Here is a 21,931-nt window from a genome sequence, read left to right as displayed (position 1 = left end):
CTAGTCGACCTCCCAGGGAATGCCCAGCTGCTCCATCCTGCTGAGACAGGTGGAACCATATTTGCCCCTCCTGCAGGGACTGTTGGACGCATTCCATGGGCAGACCCATTGCCCGAGCAGTACGGGGGGGGGGGGCTGTCGGCCACGGCACACTGTGACACAGACCGCGGTAGCCCGGTCATATGTGTGCCCCGGAGCATATAGCTCACCGGCCGCCCCTGGATTAGACGGGGCATGTCGTGGCCAACCCAGCGCATAGCTAAGGTCTGCTCGCGCTCGATGGCCAGGCTGGGGAGACTACCAGGATCTATATTATCCAGCCCGGCAATTGATTGTAGATCACAGGAATCAAAAAGCAGAAAAAATAAAAAATTCCCAGGACCAACGGTCCCCACCGGGAGCCAGGTCCTTCTCCTACACTAGGCATAAAAAAACCTGAGCTGCTGGATGCAGAGTGAGGGGTTATAGCCAGTAGGACCACCCCCTGTGCAGTTTTACTGTTTTTACAAGTTCTGCCTAGTCCTCTCCTGAAGGTGACGATATAACCCTAAGGTCAAGATTAAAGGTGCCGTGTCCGTCAATGAATGAAAGAGAAAAGAGGTTTAACGTTAAACTGTGTAGAGGGTTCTTTACTGTAAGAGCGGCAAGGATGTGGAATTCACTTCCACAGGCGGTGGTCTCAGAGGGGGGGGCATAGATAGTTTCAAGAAACGTTTGGATAAGCACCTGAACGACCACAACATACAGGGATATACAATGTAATACTGACATATAATCACACACATAGGTTGGACTTGATGGACTTGTGTCTTTTTTTTCGATCTCACCTTCTATGTAACTATGTGTCTGGATGGTGACTGTATCATTGTGTGTGTCAGGTTCCTATAAGGTGTCAGGATGTCACTGTCTATTTCTCCATGGAGGAGTGGGAGTATTTAGAAGGACACAAGGATCTCTACAAGGACGTCATGATGGAGAATCAACAGCTTCTCAATGATGTAAATATGAAAAACGATAATCTCCATAATGGGATATTAACGCTCACGCTGGAGATCATCTGTCTACTGACTGGAGAGGTGAGGAGGATTCTGGGAGTGTTTAATCATTCGTAACTCTATGAATAAAATATAGACCTGCGTTGTTAGGTGAGGAAGATTCATTTTTTTTTTTTTTTAATTCTGTACTTTTTTTATTCTTTTCATACATTTATACATACATTTTTTTTTTCCAGATACATAATCTTACTTTTAATGCCGCGTACACAAGACCGGACTTTTTGACAGCAAAGGCCAGACGGAACGAATCCGTCAGACAATTCGATCGTGTGTGGGCTTCAACGGACCTTTTCTGTCCAAAAATCCGACGTACTTTAGAAATAGAACATGTTTTACATTTTCCCGCCGGAACTCCGCCGGACCCAGTTCCTATTGGGAAACCCATTCGTCTGTATGCTGGTCCGACGGACCGAATACGATGCAAGGGCCGCTACAACACCTGCCCGTGAGAATGTTTTGCACTGGTTTTCAGCTGCAGGGTACTGTACATCTCGCGCTCGCTGCAATAGGAAAAACACATTTTCCTATTGCAGCAAACGCAAGAGATAGGCGGCAATGTCCCTTAGGTCTGGTATGAATTTTAAGGGGAACCCCTACACCAAAAAAACTGTCCATACCAGACCCTTATCCGAGCACCCAGCCCAGCCGGTCAGGAAAGGGGGTGGGGATGAGCGAGCGCCCCCCCCGAACCATACCAGGCCACATGCCCTCAACATAGGGGGGTGGGTGCTTTGGGGAAGGGGGACACCTTGCGGCCCCTCCACCCCAAAGCACCTTGTTCTCTTCCAGATAATCCTAGCCATTGGTTGTCGGGGGCGGGGGGCTTATCGCAATCTGGGAGCCCCCTTTAATAAGGGGGCTCCCAGATTCCGACCCCCCCCCCCCTCACCCTATGTGAATGAGTATGGGGTACATCTTACATTCACCTGGGGAAAAAAGTTTCAATAAAAAAACACACTACACAGGTTCTTAAAGTAATATATTAGTTAGCTCCGGGGGTCTTCTTCTGACTTCACGCTCTCCGGCCTCTTCTCCGCACTCTCCGGTATCTTCTTTCGGTCTCCGGTTCTTCTGCCGGGCTCCTCCGCTATCTTCTTCCAGCTCTTTTACTAGCGTTGGCCCAGTGTCCTCTTTCGTCGTTGTCTTCTTCCCTCTTCTGTTCTTCCGATGTTGACACAACGCTCTCTCCCCACTGTAATGCTGTGTACACGGTGTGCGACGACTTATATAGGCATGGGGTGGGGTGACCCTGCCCTCTTATGACAGCACACTCCCAGCATGCCCCGGCCGGTGACGTCATAAGGGGTGGGGTCCCGGGGTATGCTGGGACTGTGCCGTCATAAGGGGGCGGGATCACTGGGTGACATCACCCGGTGACCCTGCCCCATGCTTATATAAGTTGTCACACGCGGTGTACACAGCATTATAGCGGGAAAGAGCGCCGTGTCAACAGCCAAAGAACAGAAGAGGGAAAAAGAAGAAGACGTTGAAGGAGGAGATCAGGCCAATGCTAGTAAAAGAGCAGGAAGAAGATAGCGGAGGAACCCAACAGAAGAACCGGAGACTGGGAGAAGATGCCAGAGAGCGTGGAGAAGAACCGGAGACTGGGAGAAGAGGCCGGAGAGCGCGGAGAAGTCGTAAGAGACCCCCAAAGTCAGAAGAAGTCCCCCGGAGCTGACTAATAAATCACTTTAAAAACCTGTCTAGTGTGTTTTTTTTTTATTGACACTTTTTTTCCCCAGGGGAATGTGTAGGGGTACGATGTACCCCATACTCATTCACATAGGGTGGGGGACTGGGATCTGGGGGCCCCCTTATTAAAGGGGGCTCCCACATTCCGATAAGCCCCCCCACCCGCAGACCCCGACAACCAATGGCCAGGGTTGTCGGGAAGAGGCCCTTATCCTCATTGACATGGGGACAAGGTGCTTTGGGGTGGGGGGACTGCAGGGCGCCCCTCTTCCCCAAAGCACCCACCCCCCCATGTTGAGTACATGCGGCCTGGTATGGTTCGGGGGGGGGCGCGCTCGCTCGTCTCCACCCCGTTTCCTGGCTGGGTGCTCGGATAAGGGTCTGGTATTGACTTTGGGGGACCCCCACACCATTCTTTCGGCGTAGGGGGTTCCCCTTAAAATCCATACCAGGCGTCGGGGCTTGCAAGGCATCAATCTGGCCGATGAAAGTGGGGAGATTGACTTCTTTCGCTAGTCCCATTGTACCTGGAGTCACGATCAAAATTATCAGGCTTAAGTCCATGTGTGGGCAAGTCCATTCATTTGCAAAGTCCGTCGTAACTCCTCCAAAAGTCAGTTGGAAAGACCGTTGGACCTAGTCTGCTGGAAAGTCCTGTCGTGTGTACGCGGCATAACATTCACCCACCCAATAAAAAAAACAAAAAAACACAATCCTTTATTTTTTATCATCCCCCTACTGTATCTCTCCCCCCCCCCCCCCCCCCACCTCCTTGAGGTGAGGAGTATTCTGATATACTATTAATTGGTTTATATTACAGGACTGTACTGTAGTTATGAAGTCATCTTTTGAGAATAATATAAGAAGTCACCGCTTGTCCACAAGACAAGGCCCCATCACCATGCTTACACCACCCCTCCTAACCCTACAGAAGAATAAGGAGAAGAAGATTCTAGAAGTCACCAACAAGATGATGGAGCTGCTGACAGGAGAGGTGAGGAGGATTCTGGGAATTCTGGGACATTATCCAGTAACAGACAAGGGATGTGTCTGGATGGTGACTGTATCATTGTGTGTGTCAGGTTCCTATAAGGTGTCAGGATGTCACTGTCTATTTCTCCATGGAGGAGTGGGAGTATTTAGAAGGACACAAGGATCTCTACAAGGACGTCATGATGGAGAATCAGCCGCCCCTCACATCACCGGGTAAGAGGAGACTTTATTGTAAAGGAGAGAGCAGTACGGAGGCTCCACCTAGATCCCCCATCATCTGATAAACACATAGAAACAATGTATTCAGTCAGTGTGTGTGTTTCCTACAGATGGATCCAGTAATGGGAACCCACCAGAGAGATGTCCCCGTCCTCTGTATTCCCGGGATTCCACACAGGAAGGTCACACCACCCCTCATATATATATTGGGTATAGTCATCTAAAACAAGACTGTCCTTCATCCACACAGCTATAAAACAAGGTTTCCCTTTCATATACAAAGGTTTTTTTTTTTTTTTTTAATTACACACACAGTTTGCTGCTCATGTACAAAATAGAGATCATCACATCCTTCTGTAAGGCTAGATTTCCACTAGTGTGATTTTTTTTTTTTTTTTTTTTCATGCGATTCGGGACTGAAAAGTCAGATGGCAAGTCGTACCTCATGATTTCCAATGATTACCATTCATATCTGTACGACTTCAAGACGCAGCGACTTCAAAGTAGTCCCTGCACTACTTTGGTCCTACTTTGATGCGACTTGAGGTCCATAGACCTCAAGAATACACAGGCATTGCTTCAAAATTGCACTGAAATCACGTGACTTTGGGGACGTAATAGTGGAAACATAGCCTTAAGGAAATATTGAGAAACCTTAACTGTTGACAGCAAGAACATCATCGATGTACCCACCCCACCACACAGTTTATCATGTGTATTGTGCCCAACAAATGAGGAGAAGATACTGTACACCATATGAAAGGTCCATCTCCATTCCTCAATATAACGTCATGTTCCCAACAAATGAGGAGGAGATACTGTACACCATATGAAAGGTCCATCTCCATTCCTCAATATAACGTCATGTTCCCAACAAATGAGGAGATACTGTACACCATATGAAAGGTCCATCTCCATTCCTCAATATAACGTCATGTTCCCAACAAATGAGGAGGAGATACTGTACACCATATGAAAGGTCCATCTCCATTCCTCAATATAACGTCATGTTCCCAACAAATGAGGAGGAGATACTGTACACCATATGGAAGGTCCATCTCCATTCCTCAATATAACGTCATGTTCCCAACAAATGAGGAGGAGATACTGTACACCATATGAAAGGTCCATCTCCATTCCTCAATATAACGTCATGTTCCCGACAAATGAGGAGGAGATACTGTACACCATATGAAAGGTCCATCTCAATTCCTCAATATAACGTCATGTTCCCAACAAATGAGGAGGAGATACTGTACACCATATGAAAGGTCCATCTCCATTCCTCAATATAATGTCATGTTCCCAACAAATGAGGAGGAGATACTGTACACCATATGAAAGGTCCATCTCCATTATTCATTATCTCATTATATTTTTAAGAAATTAGGTGGATTAAAGAGTTGTAAACCCTCGTGGTTTTTCACCATAATGCATTAAGGTGAAACACCTTCTCTCATGCTGTAGTTCCTACCGCCCCCTGTTTTACTTACCTGAACCTGGTTTCCCCCTTTTTCTCCCCAGGGACGAGTACACCAGCTCTGGCTGGTGTCTCGTTTCCTGATTGGATAGATTGATAGCAGCACAGCCATTGGCTCCCACTGCTGTCAATCAAATCCAATGATGCGGGGGCCAAGGCCGAGTCCTGCTTTCTGTGTCAATACACGAAGAAACAGTACCCAGGAGTGCGCCCACATGGGTGTCCCGAAGGAGAGTGAATCGCAATTTGCTGACGGGGCACTCAAGAAGAGGAGGAGCTACCAGCACTGCTGAGGGACCCCAGAAGAGGAGGATCGGGGCCACTCTGTGCTTAACCAACCGCAAGTGAAGGTAAGTATGATATGTTTATTTTATTTTTTTAAATGAACCTTTAGTAACCCTTTAAGTTCCATCTCCTTTCTCAATTTGCAACATGAAAGTGCTTCAATATTCCAAAAAAACTGTCCAGCGCTCCAAACGCACAAAAATTCTCTTCCAGGGTTTAATAAAAATGTTCTCAGTGCTCCACACCACCCGCTATTCTCCACCTTCACATCGGAGAACTGAGCGTAATTCCATGACTCCTCGCTTACCAATGGGTCATTAAGAGGTTTTATACAATTCGGGGACGATGCTCCACGATCACCTCCTCATCATTAACAGCACTGTGGCTCCTCCCCTTTCGGTCACCTTGCAGAGCTCTCAGAGTTGCTCTCTGACATTGGCGGTATTCTATGTGCTGATTGATGGAGAGCGCTGTAGAAGGTCATGGCGTGGCAGCGAGTCTGGGATGGATCTGAGGTGAGAAGATACCGGCAGGTATGGTATGAGATAACAGGAGATGTAGTATAGAGGTGGTGGTCCTGGATGATCTTCCCCTTGGGGGATACAAGGGCTTAATGACCCATTGGTAAGAGAGAGGTCGTAGAATTCCGGTGAGTTCTCCGATGTGAAGGTGGAGGATAGCGGGTGGTGTGGAGCACTGAGAACATTTTTATTAGACTCTGGAATAAAATTTTGCACACGAGAACAGAAGAGACATAGCACTGTGCACTTTGTGTTTGGAGCTCTGGACACTTTCGCTTGGTTTGTATTCCTATTTTTCTCTTCTAATTGCCCCCAAATCCATGCCGGAGCTCTTATAGATTATTTGGTGAAGGACCAACATATATGACTCCCGAATGGAAGGTTATAACATTTAATGGTAAATTGTTTCCCAACAGGTGGACACAATGTCCGGAATACCTCTGAGGAACATCTCATTGTATCTCCAGGATATAAAGCAGAAGATAATAACATTGTACAATATTCTCCAGGAGGAAATCCCGTTACTCCAAATATACATCCCACACCTTCCCAATTGGGGGGATCAATGGATCCCTCTAATCCTGAGGAATCTTCTGATGGATCACACACCAAGACTATAGGATCTCACACTACAGATACTTCAATAGATCCTTCTGTTCCCAAGGAATCTTCTTCAAGCCATGAAGGAGTTCCCACAGAAGAGAGTTCATTGTCATGTTCAGAGTGCGGGAAACTGTTCACAAAAAATTTTTTACTTCTTAGGCACAAGAAAATTCACACTGGTGAGCGTCCCTATTCATGTTCAGAGTGCGGGAAATGTTTCATTAGTAAAGGAAACCTTGTTAAACACGAGAGAACTCACACAGGTGAGCGTCCTTATTCCTGTTCAGAGTGCGGGAAATGCTTTGTTGAGAAAGGAAAACTGATTAGACACCAAAAAATTCACACAGGTGAGCGTCCCTATTCATGTTCAGAGTGCAGGAAATCTTTCATTACTAAAGGAAGCCTTGATAAACACGAGAGAACTCACACAGGTGAGCGTCCTTATGCCTGTTCAGAGTGTGAGAAATCTTTCATTAGTAAAGGAAGCCTTGATAAACACCAGAGAGCTCACACAGGTGAGCGTCCTTATTCTTGTTTAGAATGCGGGAAATGTTTCACTCATAAAGTAAGCCTTGTAAAACATCAGAGAAGTCACACGGGTGAGCGTCCTTATTCCTGTTCAGAGTGCGGGAAATGTTTCAGTCACAAACAATTATTTGTTGCACACCAGAGAAGTCACACTGGTGAGTATCCTTTTTCTTGTTCAGAGTGCGGGAAATGTTTCAGTCGGAAAGAACACCTTCTTGTACACCAGAGAACTCACACAGGTGAGCGTCCTTATTCATGTTCAGAGTGCGGGAAATGTTACAGTCAGAATGGAGACCTTCTAAATCATCAGCAAATTCACATAGGTGAACATTCCTATTCATGTTTAGAGTGCGGGAAGACTTTCAATCATAAAAGAAGCCTTGCTAGACACCAGAGAACTCACACAGGTGAGCGTCCTTATTCATGTTCAGAGTGTGGAAAATGTTTCATTCATAATGGAGACCTTCTAAATCATCAGAGAATTCACACAGGTGAACGTCCCTATTCATGTTCAGAGTGCGGGAAATGTTTCAATAATAAAAATTACCTTGTTAATCACCAGAGAATTCACACTGGTGAGCGTCCTTTTTCTTGTTCAGAGTGCGGGAAATGTTTCAGTCGGAAAGCACACCTTCTTGTACACCAGAGAACTCACACAGGTGAGCGTCCTCATTCATGTTCAGAGTGTGGGAAATGTTTCACTAATAAACCTGAGCTTGTTAATCACCAGAGAATTCACACTGGTGAGCGTCCTTTTTCTTGTTCAGAGTGCGGGAAATGTTTCCGTCGTAAAGGACACCTTCTTGTTCACTGGAGAAATCACACAGGTGAGAATACCTTTTCATGTCCAGAGTGCGGAAAATCTTTTGTTTATAAAGGAGATCTTGTTAAACACCAGAGAAGTCACACTGGTGAGCGTCCTTATTCATGTTCAGAGTGCGGGAAATGTTTCTTCCGGAATGGAGACCTTCTAAAGCATCAGAGAATTCACACAGGTGAGCGTCCTTTTTCTTGTTCAGATTGCGGGAAATGCTTCAGTCGGAAAGAACGCCTTCTTGTACACCAGAGAATCCACACAGGTGATCGTCCTTATTCATGTTCAGAGTGCGGGAAGACTTTCAATGATAAAGGAGGCCTTGTTAAACACCAGCGTGCTCACACAGGCGAGTATCCTTTTTCGTGTTCAGAGTGCGGGAAATGTTTCATTTATAATAGAGACCTTCTAAATCATCAGAGAACTCACACGGGTGAGCGTCCGTATTCATGTTCAGAGTGCGGGAAATGTTTCAGTCGGAAACAAACGCTTGTTGCACACCAGAGAAGTCACACGCGCTAACGACCTTTTTCATGTTCCTGATGTGTCGGGGGAGGGGTAACAATATTATTTTCCAGGTACACTTTGGTTTGGGGCGCAGGGAATTGAATTCTAGTAATACAACCCACTAAACATACAGAGATGACTCGGTCCTGCACTTGCACAGACCGCACCATACAAGTAAACTGTGCTAATACATGGCCAGATATGACAATACATGGACAACACTTCTTATTGGTTCCTGTACATTATCGCTCTTTTGATGTCTGCTTTTCATTGGTCCATCCAATAATTATTACATTTTATAGTTTATGTTCTTCAGTTATAGAAGATTTGATGTAGATTCTAGCTTTGTTTTTAATCTTTGTTAATCACTAATTCTGATATTCTATGCATCAAAAAATATAACAAATCAAATCATTATTATTCAACCAAAAAATAAAATAAAAGCCTCATGCATGTGTCCTGCTTCTTAATATAGGGGGTCACCAATGCCAAGAGTTGGTGAAAGCAGGGGTCCGTCATCCGGAGATAATTCCGAAAAACATCTGGATTATTCTCCTGGAGCTCCCGCAGCAAAGGCATATGACATAATTGCTCACAATTTAATAAAGCAACCAATTTTTGGTCCAAGAACTCCTCCTCCTCCTCCTGTTCCTGGACTGGACTTGGGTCAAAGCAATAACTCCAAGGCCAATAATAAATAACATGTTATCTCCTCCGATTCCGCAACAGGTCTGGTTAACGAACGGCCGATCAGAAAGGAACTGAAAAGCAGAAAATGAAAAGTGCGAAATGAAAATGGCCAATCAACACTCACCAAACTTCTACTAACACAAAATTAGCAGAAGGAGCCCAAAGGGTGGCGCTAAAGAGCTGAAAAACAACGTAGTACGTCACTACGTTCGTATTTGTTGGCCGAAGAATTCCTTGCCGTTTGCATACAAGACAAGTTTTTGGGCCAACGCCCTTCGGACACAAGTCCACGGTTTTGTTGGCCAACAATCCGATCATGTGTATGAGGCTTTAGAGTCTTAAAACTATGATAGAAAAAACAGTGTGTGTGTGTGTGTGTGTGTGTGTGTGTGTGTGTGCAATACAGTGTTATGCCGCGTACACACGATCGGAATTAACGGCCAGAAAAAGACTGATGAGAGCTTTTCATCGGACCATATGTATGCTCCATCGGAATTTAGCTGTCCGAATTTCCGCCAGCCAAAAATTGAGAGCATATTCTCAATTTTCCCGACAGAAAAAGTTTCTATCGGAAATTCCGATCACGTGTATGCAATTCCGACACGCCAAAAATCACGCATGCTCAGATTCAACTACGAGACGGAAATACAGTCATTAAAAACAACTTTAGCCGATGCCCAAAGTAAAACTGATACCATAGATATTAAAATGGCAGCAATGGATTAAAAAGTGTTGGTATTGGAAGAAAAAAAAAAACAAGAGTATGACCGATATCTCAAATACATAATCAATGCCACTGATGATCTTGAAAACAGAAGTAGACGTAATAATATCAGATTAAGGTGTCTGCCAGAAACAATAGGCATGGAGGATCTGAAGGTGACTCTCCAAGGCATATTCAATACCTTATTGAAACAAAAGAATTAGAGCTCGATCAGGTGCATAGAGCTCAAGGCCTTAAGGATCGGGATCAAAGGAAACCTAGAGACGTGATATGCGGGATACACTTTTTTCATATTAACCACTTGCTTAATGGGCACTTAAACCCCCCCTCCTATCCAGTCCAATTTTCAGCTTTCAGCGATGTCTCACTTTGAATGACAATTGCGCGATCATACAACACTGTGCCCAAATTTTCCTGGCTTGTCTGTTATATATATTAATAGGAGTGTTTTATCTAAAAAGAAAAAAATGGTGTAATTAGAGGTGTAGTGTATATGATGATAAGACATAACATAATACCTATGTGTCTCTTTTTTTGCTATTTATATCATATTTAACAGAGAAATCAAATTTAGAAGAGAGGAGTCAAACCAAGACACCACATCCCAAATTATATTAGAAAAAATAAAGGACTAGAGGTCACAGACCTCGGGACTTTAAAGGTGTCTGTAATATTATAAATAGTAGTACCAGAATAGTGTATTTCGAAAAATATCATTTTTATTTTAAATTCTAAAAATATTTTGGTAAAAAAGACATACAGAAAAAAGCACACAAATTCATAAAAACAACATTGTAACTCAGAAACATCTATTGTTACACTTCAAACACATTTGCGCACAGTTACTACCACTTTCTCAACATGTTTCGCCCAGCAGAGCTTCTTCGGGAGATAATTATATGGAACTGTCGAACAATAAAATATATATAATTGAGCAAATTAATAAATATACACAAATGGTATAAATCAAAATGAAGTATATTATTACAGTAATAGAAAATCAATAAGACAAAATCAATTGAAAAAATCCTTGAATAAATTAGAAAGAATGAATTTACAAAGTTACAAAAACAAATTTCTTACATTGTGAAAGAATAAAAAACATGTTGAGAAAGTGGTAGTAACAAATGTGTTTGCGGTGTAACAATAGATGTTTCTGAGTTACAATGTTGTTTTTATGAATTTGTGTGCTTTCTTTCCGTATGTATTTTTTACCAAAATATTTTCGTAATTTAAAATAAAAATGATATTTGTATTTTTCTAAATACACTATTCTGGTACTACTATTTATAATGTTACAGACATCCTTTAAAGTTCCGAGGTCTGTGACCTTTAGTCCTTTTTTTTTTCTATCATATTTAAAAGAAGCACTAGAGGTCATAGACAGGGTAAGTGGGTGGAAAGGGGGGGAGGGGTTGGGGTTTTTATTTATTTTTTATTTTTTGGGGATGGATAAGGGTTGGACAAGTTATTTAAGAAATTCCGCTATTGAGGTTATCATAACACATTTTAAGGTGCTGATTGGGCGTTACTAGGTTATCTTTCTCCCCCCTCCCTTTTTTTTTTTCTATCCTTCTTCCCTTTGCTCTCTTTTTTCTTTCCCTCCGATTTCCTGTCTCTCTCCTTACCATTGGGGAATGATTTTGTATATAAATTAATAAATCTGGGCTAGGTATGCCCAATCCCATGGAGGTCCCTCCTAATCCTCCTAATTGGGGAACTTACATAGTAAGCTGTGACTCAAAGGAGTCAAGTAGGTAGTGAGTGGATAGGGTAGGGTGTTTGTGTCGGGGTTGTGTATGCTGTGGTGGTTGGAGAGTGTGTGTGGTGTAAAAAAATGATTATTATTTTTTTAGGGCTGTGGAAATTAAAGATGAATTCCTCGATTAATCGATTAATTTTTTTGATCGATCAGAATTCTTTTGATCGGTACTCACCTCTCCGCCGACTTCCGGGTCTTCAGGGAGTTCCGTCGGAGATCCGGAGACGTCACGGACATCGACGTCACTGGACACCTCCCCCCTTCCCCAAGTGCCTCCGTCTGCTAATGAAGGGAAGGGGGGAGGAGTCCGGTGACTTTGACGTCCTGATTGAACGTAACGCGTACAGGGGAGGAGCTACGCTTGACGTCACCCGCTGCTGCCCTACGGAACTAACAGGATTGTCAGCTTTACATTCTAGATTGTATTTGAACACAAAAATGTAATCTTATACTTAAGCGGTGAGCACTTCGATCTTTTCTTTCTACCCATGACCTGGTGTCCTTGCTAAGATCTAAGGTGACGTGAGAGAAATTTATGGTCCACGTTATCCCTTTTAATACCCGCTTGCATGACCACCTGTTTGCACAGGGGTCCATGCTATAAGGTGAGAGTGATTAGTTAGTTAGAGGTGGAGGGATTGTCATGCTACTGTGGAAAAAAAATTACTTACGTCAGTGCTACAATTAGAATTTAAAACGTATTTGTGTGAACTGTGAAGTTAAGTCATGGATTGTGGAAACTAACTAGTGTAGGGTGATTGTATATAGTGTATACCACATTTACCACTGACTAATGCAGAGCTGCAATGCAAGGAGATCAGCTAAAAGTAGTTGAATCTATTTATGTGAGTTATAATTAATCAAAATTAATCGATTAAAAAAAAATCGATTAATCGAACACGAAAATTTTTATCAGTAACAGTCCTAATTTTTTTTTTTTATTCTCTCTCTTTTTTTTCTCCTTCCTCCCTTGCTGTCCTATGGACACCATAAAAATGTGTTCCTTCAACGTTAGAGGGCTAAATGTAGCAACAAAAAGATCGCAGATTCCGTACTCTCTCCATAGACAAAATGTTGGGATTGTTTTCTTTCAGGAGACGTATTTTCGCTCAGACCACATACCTAATATACAAAATAGATATTATTCTACCTGGTTTCATGATACCTTTTTCTATTCGAAATCTAGGGGAGTCTCCATAGCAATTCATAAGTCAATACCCCATCAGGTACTGGAAAGTTGGATAAACCGAGATGGTAGGGCAATATTACTTAACCCCTTCCCGCCGAGCGTACGCAGATGTCCGTACTCGGCTTCCGGGGGTTATACCGGGATGATGCCCACACCTGCAGGCATCATCATGGTACAGTTTTTCACAGCGGGCGATCGGCTATCCAGCCATAACAACCGATGTGGCTAAAAGCCGCTCGGCTGTTATGCGGGAGGGGACGTCCCCCCTCCCGCCGCTGTTACCGGTGCTCCCGCTCAATCGGGAGCACCGATGCATGATCCGATGCCTCTGGCTGCTGGGCAGGGACTGGAATGAAGCTGTAAGCGGCTTCATTCCAGTCTCCTAATAATAAACACGGATGCGACATCATGACGTCACTTCCCGTTTACTCGGCTGCCAATGGCGCCGGATTTAAAAATATATAAAGTATTCAGAGTCGCTGAAAACAGCGATCTGAATACTTTGAAGTGTAAAGGAGGGATCGGGGGTCTTTTAGTTTCTGTTATAAAACTTTGAAAATAAATCATCTTTTTTTCCAAAATGTATTCTGCTACATTTCTTTTACAAAAAAAAAAAAATCATGTGTGTTATTTAGTCTGTATGACAGTTTTAGAGCCTAAAAACTATGATTTAAATTTCTGAAAATCAATCAATCCTGAGGTTCGATCCTATTTCCGGAGTCAACGAAAATGCCAGGACAGTACAAATGTCCCCCAAATTACCTCTTTTTGGAAAGTAGACAGGTCAAGGTATTTAGTAAGAGATATGGCAAGTTTTTTGAAGTTGTAATTTTTTTTGTCACAATTTTTTTGGAAAATTAAAAAACAAAACAAAAAAAAAATACAATTTGTTTTGTTTACATACTGTCACCAGTGCAGTACAGCGTCATCATATAACTGGTGTGATGGTAATCAGGGACACTGGCTGGTGACAGTGTGTACAAAATAAAATAAAAAATTATAATTTTTTTGTTGAATTTTTTAAAATATTTTTCCTTATTAAAATGTTTTTCTTTTTTTTTACATTTTTAAAAAATATATTGTAACCAGAGCAATACAGTGTTATCATAATAACACTATACGACTGTGGGGAAGTGATCAGGATTTTTTTGTGACCCGCCCCTTATGATGTCAAGTCCCGAAGCATGCTGGGACTGTGACGTCATAAGGGGCGGGGTCACCGTGTGACATCACCGTGACCAATCACAGCTAGCAACACAATTGTATACTATGGATGGCATATAAGGAAGCCATCCATTTACAATTTACATGCTGCTGTAATTGAGCACAGCGATGACATGACACTGGCAGGGGGCCGCTATAGTGATCAGTCATCTGACACAGCCAGTAATGCCGCCTACATGTGACCGGACTTTCCTGCAGAAAAGGTCAGACAGAATCATTTCATCGGATATTCCGATCGTGTGTGGGCTTCATCTGACTTTTTTTTTCAAAAATTGTGACGGACCTAGAAATAGAACATGTTTTAAATCTTTCCGACGGAATCAATTCCTATCGGGGAAACCGTTCGTCTGTATGCTATTATGGCTGACCAAATACGACGCAAGGGCAGCTATTGGCTACTGGCTATTGAACTTCCTTTTCTAGTCCCGTCGTATGTCATCGTGTTCTAAACGAACGGACTTTGGTGTGATCGTGTGTAGGCAAGTCCGTTTCAGCGGAACTCCGTCTGAACTCTGTCGGAAAGACCGTCGGAGTTTATTCTGACGGAAAGTCCGGTCGTGTGTACACGGCATTACAGATTGCACCGATGCGTGGCCCCTTTTAAGAGAACGTCACATGACGTCCACTCAGAAGGATGTAAGGCCTGCCCAGCCATCAATCAAAAATTTGATGCAAAAATAAACACTGCTTCATTGTAGGGGGCAGGGTTTCTCAACCAGGGTTCTGTGGAACCCTAGGGTTCCTCCAATGGTTGTTAGGGGTTCCTTGAGCAATGACCAATTTTTGCCTCTCAGATAAGATTCCCAATAACAACAATGATCTTTTTAGCTATCTGTGGGGGGGGGGGGGTTCTTCCTGAAGACCACACATGTAAGAAGCACTCTTTCGCTGACCATCAGACCAATGACCAATGTCTCATGAGTTGTAGATATAGACATTTTTAACAGGGATTCCCTGAGACCGAAAGGTTATTTCAAGGGTTCCTTCATGTTGAAAAGGTTGAGAAAGTCTGGTATGGTAGCCAAATATAATAGAATAAAAAGTAGATAACTCGCAAAATGAGATTGTATGGGTATATAAAGAATAAAAGAAAAAACATTCAGTATTATTGGAGTAACCGGTCCAAAGACACCACCAAAAATAGCCTCCCAACACAAGATATAAAAGTTGGCAGGAGATAAAAACAAAAGGGTAAAAACAATTCCAATGGGTAATGTAGAAATATAATTCTACATAGAGAGTAGCCCAGATGCAAATTCATGTGGTGTCCACCAGTTAACAACTCCACCAAGGATGGCTGGCCCCAAATTAATAATAACTACTTTAGTAAGGATATTTAGTAAGGATTAGTATTAGCAAATATTTAGTAAGGATATTGCCGCGTACACATGGTCAGAATTTCAGAAACAAATGTTCGATGTGAGCTTGTTGTCGGAAATTCCAACCGTGTGGAGGCTCCATCGAAAATCGGAATTACCGACAACAAAAATTTGAGAGCTGGATCTCAAATTTTCTGACAACAAAATCTGTTGTCGTAAATTCTCAGCGTGTGTAGACAATTCTGACACACAAAATTCCAGGAATGCTCGGAATCAAGCAGAAGAGCCACACTGGCTATTGGACTTAATTTTTCTCTGCTCGTGTTGTACGTCACCGTTTGGAATTTTCAACAACATTTGTGTGACCGTGTGTATGCAAGACAAGTTTGAGCCTACATCCGTCGGAAAATACAGGATTTTGTTGTCGGAATGTCCGATCCTGTATACGTGGCATAAGGATACTTTAGTAAGGACAAAAAAAAGATACACCCAGCATCCTTCCAAATTTTTGTTCAGCTCAATTGAGTTTCTTTTTTTATGAACATGATTACATAGGTATCACATTATTACACTTGTAAGCAGTAAATAGATGGGCTGGTTTCTTATCAGGGTCTAAGGAATGTGAGTATGTGGCATGGGATTTAGTATAATCCCAATTATGTTGGCTGTTCAGCTGCTCCCATCCAACAGTAGCATTGTGACTTTAGGTTTAAGACTCTTACATACGCGTTTCATTCAATAGGAAGTCTCCAGGGGACATAGCATTCCCGGTGGTAAATATTCCACACTTCCAAAACTAAACCACAGTGGAGAGGCCCGGCCCGAAAGAGGGTGGATAGCTTTGGGGAATCAAATATTGTGCTGCAGTTACATGCAACACCTCTGTATGTCATATTTGGGTGCAAATGTAAAGACCGGTGCCATTGAGCTAATGATAAAATTCTATTCTACAGCTCTAAATACGTAACGCTGGATAAACCACAGGACTTTTAGGGTACCATGCATGAAAAGTGCAAAGGCAAAAACAGACTCAAAAATAGAGTCTCTGCTCAGCATCCAACAGTAGTAGCATGACGTCAGTGCTGAGACTCCTCCCTATGCGTTTCGTCCAATAAGATGTCTGCAGGGAGATAGCATCCTTTTTTTTAAAAAGGTGTTTACCGTATTTATCGGCGTATAACACGCACTTTTTTCCCCTTAAAATCGGGGCCGAAGGAGCCGAAGATCGCGGCGGGAGGAGCCGAAGATTTTGGCGGCAGCAGTAAATTTAAAACTAACCATACTGCAAATTTGGGAAAGGCTGCAGGGGGACAGTGTAGGGCTGCAGGGGGACAGCGTAGGGCTGCAGGAGAACAGTGTAGGGCTGCAGGGGGACAGTGTAGGGCTGCAGGAGAACAGTGTAGGGCTGCAGGGGGACGGTGTAGGGCTGCAGGAGAATGGTGTAGGGCTGCAGGGGGACGGTGTAGGGCTGCAGGAGGACAGTGTAGGGCTGCAGGAGAACAGTGTAGGGCTGCAGGGGGACAGTGGAAGGCTACATTGATGGGCATTTAAAATGTAAGTTTTTTTCCTTTAAACTTGCCTCCTAAAAGTTTTTTTTCCTTAAACTTCCCTCCTAAACTTGGGGTGCGTGTTATACGCCGGCGCGTGTTATACGCCGATAAATACGGTATTTACAATTTTGTGTAAACATACAAAAGGAACTTATACGAAAAAAATAAAGAAATTACATAACTTGCATAAAACTGTCAGAAACCATGAACCAGACCAAGACAGAAGTACAATTAAATCACACTTGTTTATTAATAAAAAATAAAAAGGCAAATAGAGTAAGCGTAGTCAAAGCATAGCCAGAGTCCAGTAACCGGATCGAGTAGTCAGCCAGGCCAGAGTTCAATAACCAGATCGGGTAATCAGCCAGACCAGAAGTCAGGGATCCAAGTGGAGCAACAGCGAGCAGGATAAGGAGCCAGAAGGGATGTCAGCAAGCCAGTCTTTAAACAGAACCGCAGGAGATGGTTTCTTGTGATGTGACCAAGGCGAAGGCAGAGGAGAAGTGAGCTGGACAGCTTTAAGTAGGCAGGTCAGACGAGTAGGATCAGGAACAGCTGGGTAACTGTGGAGAGAGATGAGAGCTGGCAAGTAGCCGACAGCTGAGCAGCCAGCCCAGAGAAGGAAGGGCTAAGCCAGCCCTGACAATAACAGACAGAAGTACTGCATCCAAGAGGGGTGAGGATATTACAGATCCTGAAGACTACTTACAACAGTACAGTATAAAAATGGGCAATAGTACCAAATGTCCAGAAGAAATAAGTACATGAACCCAGAACACACTCATACACTCAGACACACCAGCGCCACATGACCTTCTATCGGAAATTCCGATCGTGTGTATGCAATTCTGACACGCCAAAAATCACGCATGCACAAATTCAACTATGAGACGGAAGCTATTGGCTACTGGCTGTTGAACTTCCTTTTTATAGTCCCGTCGTACATGTTGTATGTCACTGCATTCTAAACTATCGGAATTTGGTGTGACCGAATTCCATCGGGAAAACCATCAGAGCTTTTTCCGATGAGAATTCCGTATGTACACGGCATAAGAGAAATCCAACCATTGCTGCCATACTTTGGTAAACTTCTTAAGACATGTCTGACCCTTATAGATCAGTTTAAATTTAGGTAGATCAGCATTAACTAAACTAAAGTACTGTTGGATGGAAGGTAAAACAGCATCTTTGCAGTGTAAAAAAAAATCAGTTTACGTGCATAAAACAAAAGCATGCGAAGCAAAATACAGGCATGAGTCCGAGGAACAAAGTCATTCAAAAAACCTTAAAGTCCAGCCTGGTTTCCGAGGCACTGGAAAATGAAGGGTGTTCTCAAAGAAAAGAAAGAAATCGCGCCAAAAACCAGGCAATATGGGACAAACCCAAAACATGCAGAAAAGGTCCGCCACCACCCAAGTCCACAACGGGAACAGCAGGGGACAGCAGCTCCAAACCCCATGCAAGCCAATCTGGCCGCAGTGTAATGAAGATTACGGATAAACTTAAATTGAATAAGCCTGTCAGCCATACTAACCACATCTTGAAAACAAACCTCAGTGGCCTCGTCCCAACCCTCCTCACAAAGCCCAGGCACCAACACAAGCCATTTATGATGGGAATTCTGAAAGTTGTTGGACCCGGCCACCTGCAGATGGCTGTAAAAAGTAGTCACCAACTTAGAAACGGGTTGACCCCAGCCACCTGAAGGCGGCCATAAAAAGTAGTCATCAACTAAGCCTGTCAGCTGTACTAATCACATTTTGAAGACAAACCTCAGTGGCTCTTCCCAACCCTCCCCAGAAAGCCCATGCACCAACACCAGTCATTTGTGATGGGAATTCTGAAAGGGGTTGGTCCCAGCCACCTGAAGGTGGCTGTAAAAAAAAGTAGTCACCAACTTAGAGAGTTCTGAAAAGGATAGCAACTCTTCCAGTGGAGATTCCATGAGCTCTAGAGTCCCAAACCGCTGCCGAATGGCAAGATGGAACAAAAGATCATTAAAAGAGAACTTATTGTCTGCACTATGATGACTCTTCAAGTTCTCGAAAGAAACAAAAAGGTTATTTGTAAAAACATGAGAGACATTAGTGACACCAAGGTGACTCCACCAGGTTAAGTCGGGGTGACCACAGAGCACAGAATGGTTTCCCCTTCTCACCAAACCATTAAACACATCCACAGGGAGTAACAAGAACATTGAGAACCTATAGACCTGTGTATTTCATCTTTTAATGAAGGGCTTTGGGAAGTAGAGTGAACCCAGGCATAGACAAAAGAAAGCTGAGATGCAATAAAGTAATTTTGAACATTAGGGCAGGCTAGACCTCCATCCGATTTTAGGGTCCTGTAAGGAGGACCTGGCTATACGTGGTTGAGCCCCATTCCAGAGGAAAGAGGACAAGTTATGCCCTGTACACATGGTCGGACGGACTTTCCGATTGAAAATGATTGGACTGTGTTGTCAGAAATTCCAATTGTGTGTGGGCTCCATCTGACTTTTTCCATCGGAATTTCCGACACACAAAGTTTGAGATCTGGATCTAAAATTTTCCGACAACAAAATCCAATCATTTAAATTCCGATTGTGTGTATACAATTCCGACGCACAAAGTGCAACGCATGCTCAGAATAAATTACGAGACGAAAGCTATTGGCTACTGGCCTCTTTATAGTCCCGTTGTACATGTTCTATGTCACCTCGTTCTGAACGATCAGATTTTCCGACAACTTTGTGCAACTGTGTGTATGCAAGACAAGTTTGGGCCAAAATCCGTCATCGGAATCTGTCATCGGAATGTCCGATCGTGTGTACAGGGCATTAGACTTAATATGTTGAAAAACTTTTTTTAAACAAGGAAACAGGGGTTGCTCTGAAAAATAGAAAAATTTTGGCAAAAATATATTTTTAAAGAATTTAAGATGACCAATCAAATTAGGTGGCAAAAAGGACCAAGTATGAAGCTTGGCTAGCATTTACGCAACTATAGGGGCGATATTAAGGGCCTCAAATAAATTATGGATTGAATGCCCAAGTAATGTAAGGAATGAGCTATCTGTAAATTGGATCATTCTAGGTAGCCATATGATAAAATAGGGCCAATGGGAAAGGCCAGAAACTTGTCCCAGCCAACCCGCATTCCAGAAACCTCCCCAAACTCCTCCACCACCCGCGTCAGATTATCAAATGAAGCTTCAGTACCATCTAGATAAAGCAACGCATCGTCCATGTAAAGAGACATTTTTTTCTTCCAGCAAACCCGATCAGATGCCCCCCACCTCTGACGCACAGCCAGGGCTAATGGATCAATCACAAGTGTGGACAGAAGCAGAAAAAGGAGGGACCCCTGCCTTGTACCCTGAAAGCTGTGAAGTGAACACGTCAAAGCGAACCTGTGCAGGAGTCAGAACAAGAGGTGGAAGTTCCCCACCAGATTCTAATGAATTGCTTGAAATAAGAAGATCCGCCCAGACTACAAAGGGGATCCCAAAACACACAGCATACTTAAACCAACATCCTGGGAAGACATAGAAAAACTGCCAATATGTGAAGCCAAAAAATGGGGTGAGGTAGCAGAAGAATAATTAAAGTGGTTGTAAACCCTTACAAACCACTTTGACCTACAGGTAAGCCTAGATTAAGGCTTACCTGTAGGTCCAAGAAATATCTCCTAAACCTATATGGTTTAGGAGATATTTGCCAAAAGACAGGCACCGCTGTCTAAGGCGCGCAGGCGCACTGAGCACGCTGAAGTTGGCGGTGATATGCCGCGAGTTGCTGCTCCCGTGCGTATGCGCGGGAGTGACGTCATCGCGGCTCCGACGAATGACAGCGCCGGAGCAGCGAGACCCACCAAGAAGATGGAGGCTCCGTACACAAGGGGACAGTGGTGACTTCGCTGGCTCCTGTGTCAGGTAAGTGACACATAATGGACTACTATGCGATGCATAGTAGTCCATTATGCTTTACTTTTGCAAGGAATCAAAGAGGAAGTAAACCCATCAGGGTTTACTTCCTCTTTAAAGTCACTTCATCAAACCAAAACCTGGACACTCACAGAGCTCCCTCCTAACCGCAAAACTATAGGAAGTAAGTGGACTTTCAAAGAAAAGTTAGACGCAGTAGGGAATATCCATAAATTCAAAGCCAAACTAATTGCCATGAGTTACTCCCAGAAATTTGGTGAAGATTATGATGATTTGCTCCCGTCGTAAAACACTCCACCATCAGAGCGCTTCTTAGCATTGCAGTCGGGAAGGGCAAGCAAGTGAAATACCTAGATGTTAAAATTGCTTTCCTATTTGGAGACATTAAGAAAGATCTCTACATGGAGCAACCACCAGGGTTTGAGCAAGGAGACAGCCTTGTATGTAAACTTTAGAAGAGCATCTATGGTCTTAAACAATCTGTAAGCCCTTGTACACACGGTCGGACATTCCGACAACCAAATCCATCTGATTTTGTCCTACGGATTTTGTCCGAAAATGTTGCATACACACGGTCGGACAAAGTTGTCGGAAAATCCGATCGTTCAGAACGTGATGACGTTATTACGTTATGACGGGACTACGTTCAGGCTAGTAGCCAATAGCTTTGGTGTAGGAATTTGATCTGAGCATGCGTGGCACTTTGTCCGATCGGAATTCTCTACACATGATCGGACAAGGTCCGAGCGGATCATGTTGTCGGAAAATTTTACCGACAAGTTGGAAAACTTGGTCCGTCTAATACTCCGACGGAAACAGTCCGATGAAGACCACACACAGTCGGATTATCCG

General features: G+C 43.5%; 1 protein-coding gene across 1 annotated transcript in view; it reads left to right on the top strand.

Moving 5' to 3' along the window:
• The window catches only part of LOC143955190 (uncharacterized), a 69,743-nt gene extending 60,597 nt beyond the window's left edge, over window positions 1–9,146 (top strand). Inside the window, 4 exon segments of the mRNA XM_077465280.1 lie at window positions 879–1,076; window positions 3,568–3,741; window positions 3,830–3,953; window positions 6,662–9,146. Coding sequence (XP_077321406.1) covers window positions 879–1,076; window positions 3,568–3,741; window positions 3,830–3,953; window positions 6,662–8,733 — 2,568 coding nt within the window. The 3' untranslated portion in view covers window positions 8,734–9,146.
• The last annotated feature ends 12,785 nt before the right edge of the window (window positions 9,147–21,931 follow it).

The sequence above is a fragment of the Lithobates pipiens genome, unplaced genomic scaffold (genome assembly GCF_037356315.1).
Source record: "Lithobates pipiens isolate NorthernLeopardFrog02 unplaced genomic scaffold, aLitPip1_a1.2 Scaffold_35, whole genome shotgun sequence".
In the NCBI taxonomy this organism is placed as follows: Eukaryota; Metazoa; Chordata; class Amphibia; order Anura; family Ranidae; genus Lithobates; species Lithobates pipiens.
Note: the sequence above shows the minus strand (reverse complement) of the source record. Positions and strands in the feature narration are given on the sequence as shown.